General features: G+C 30.4%; 1 protein-coding gene across 1 annotated transcript in view; it reads left to right on the top strand.

Moving 5' to 3' along the window:
* The window catches only part of LOC113377560 (protein transport protein Sec24B-like), a 7256-nt gene continuing 4725 nt past the window's right edge, over positions 1-2531 (top strand). Inside the window, exons 1-3 of the mRNA XM_026617920.1 lie at positions 1-125; positions 793-1881; positions 2216-2318. Of these exons, the coding sequence (XP_026473705.1) occupies positions 803-1881; positions 2216-2318 (1182 nt within the window). The 5' untranslated portion in view covers positions 1-125; positions 793-802. The remainder of the gene's footprint in view (positions 126-792; positions 1882-2215; positions 2319-2531) is intronic.

A 2531-nucleotide genomic window follows, 5' to 3' on the forward strand; every position in this document is an offset into this window, starting at 1 on the left:
GGTCAGCCACGTAAGTCAGATTTTACGTGTTCTTCGTAACGAAAAAGTGCAAATAATATTCACATGCAATGCACTGACGCATTATTAATTTCGGTGAAAATGTTGTGAGAATTGCTTAAAATAAGGTACATAATTCATTTTGTTCTAAAAGTGTTTTAGTGAGAGTGAAGTTTCTGAGACTTTGAAAATTTTAATATTAACAATCCCTGACCAAAGTTGATGCTCGAAAATGCAAATGTCACTTTTAGACTTTTTTTGCACGGCTTGTCCTTTTAGTATACTCTATACTCTTTTAAGAATCGTAAAGATTACTAAATCGTATATTTCGCCATGAATACGATTTTTTAAGATATAGTAAATATTGCATTTTTTAGACATACGTATTGAGGGTTAATTTTGACATTTGACAAATCATCAGTAATTTTTTTTGTGTATCAATGTGTGAGCAATAAGATTAACAAGTTTGAGCGAAAGTAATTAAATGATTGGTAAGATTGTAGACCTAAACTAATCGAATGATTATTACTTCTCATTATTAAATTATGTTAAATATTAGCATTGAACTCTTCAAATATCTTTTGTAGTGTTTTGAGTGAAATTTCAAATAGTCTTTTTTATGTACTTTTTATCTATGGATTGATATCTGTAATGGCATATGTTAAAAATTTAGTATTAAGAAGCTTATTCAATTTAATCTTTGTAAATATAGAAATTAGGTAAAAGTAATTATATGCTTGAACTAAGTATGATACTACTATTGACTGCTATATTTATTTTATTTATTTATTTCAGGTAATCAACGATGTCTTCGGTGAATTTCCCTAATGGTCAAGAGGTACCATCCATGCCTGTACCGTTACATCCAAACCAAGTTCTTCTGGATCAAAATCTTGATCCATTACAATTCTCAAATTCGAACAGAAGTGTACCTAATCTAAAAGGTATAATGCCTAACAGCAATGTGATAGGAAGTCAGAATCCAAATATTATGACAATGAACAACACAGTAAGACCACTGCCAATGAACAATTTTCATTTACAAAATAACAGTAATAATTCATCAAGGACAAGCTCACCTTATCTAAGCCAAAATAAATTTAGTCATATAAATTCTATGGACAGTAATTTGCATCAGAGTAGTGCATCTTTTCGACTTACACCGAAAAGTGGTGTTATTCTTAGTACACAATCTACCAGTAATACATTAAATCAATCGTCTGTAAGAAATGATAAAGCTCCGAATATGGTGAATAGTGTTGTCAATGCTCAGATGAGTGCTCCGTTAATTCCGAGTACTGTGAATAGTTCCCATGTTGTTACTTCAACACATAATTCTTTGCAAAATGCAGCTCCACCTTTTAATGGGCAAAGTCAACATTATCAATATGTACCCAAGCCTAATAGTAGTACACTACCAGGAAAGATTCAAACTCAAGCACCTTCATATGTTTCTTTTCCCAATCAAATTTCGCCAAATTCTATGCGGCCAAATATGTATGCTCAACAGAATGTGCAACAAATGGTACAACTTGTTCCTCCCCAGTCTACGAGTATACAGAATCAACCTCCTCAACAATATAATCAAGTACCTAATGCTCCTATGCCTTTTAATTCAATGCCTCCATTGAATACTGCACAAAACTCCCAACAGCAACCTACTTATGTGAATAATGTACAGCATAATCAAATTCGGCCTAATGTGCCTCAATTAACTCAACAAATGGGAAATTTATCTATTGTACAACAAGGATTTAATTCATTGTGGGGTCAAGAAACAGTTGATCTTATGCAATGTAGGAATATTTTACCTCCAGAAAAGGTTGAAGCACCACCTATTAAATTGCAGCAACATTTTCATGATGCCGTCAATTGTAATCCTGAGTAAGTTTTCATTTTTGTATTTTAATTCAACAAATTATTAAATTGCTTTTTTTTATAGATTCTAAGATGATATAACTATAAGCGATACTTTTTAATAACACAACATTGAGTAAAATCTTGTTAATTTTTAATCTTGTAAATGCTTATAATGTGCAAATTTAACATAAAGCATTTACAATTTTTTTTAACTATTTTTGTCACATTCGTTAATAAATAATTAAAATGCTTAGTACAAATGTGCAAATCTGTAAATATATATACTGTTATACATCAGATTTTTTTATGTTACTACTGAATAATAAATAATAATTGCATTTTGAATATAATTTTGCAGCGTTTTTAGGTGCACAATGACAAAAATTCCTGAGACAAATAACTTATTGCAAAAATCTAGACTTCCTTTAGGAGTGCTAATTCATCCTTTTAGAGACCTTAATGTGAGCAATATGTATATTATAGTACCTTATATGAATCTTTCACTTTTGTTTTTCATATATCATTGTTTGTTAGTTAACAATCTTCAATTTAAATTTAATTTTTCAGCACTTGCCTGTCATACAGTGTTCTACAATTGTTAGATGTAGAGCTTGTCGCACCTACATCAACCCTTTTGTTTATTTTGTTGATAGCAAAAAATGGAAGTGCAATTT

Source organism: Ctenocephalides felis, unplaced genomic scaffold (assembly GCF_003426905.1).
Source record: "Ctenocephalides felis isolate EL2017-DRISC unplaced genomic scaffold, ASM342690v1 CF-g0.4_SCAFFOLD_01886, whole genome shotgun sequence".
Classification (NCBI taxonomy): Eukaryota; Metazoa; Arthropoda; class Insecta; order Siphonaptera; family Pulicidae; genus Ctenocephalides; species Ctenocephalides felis.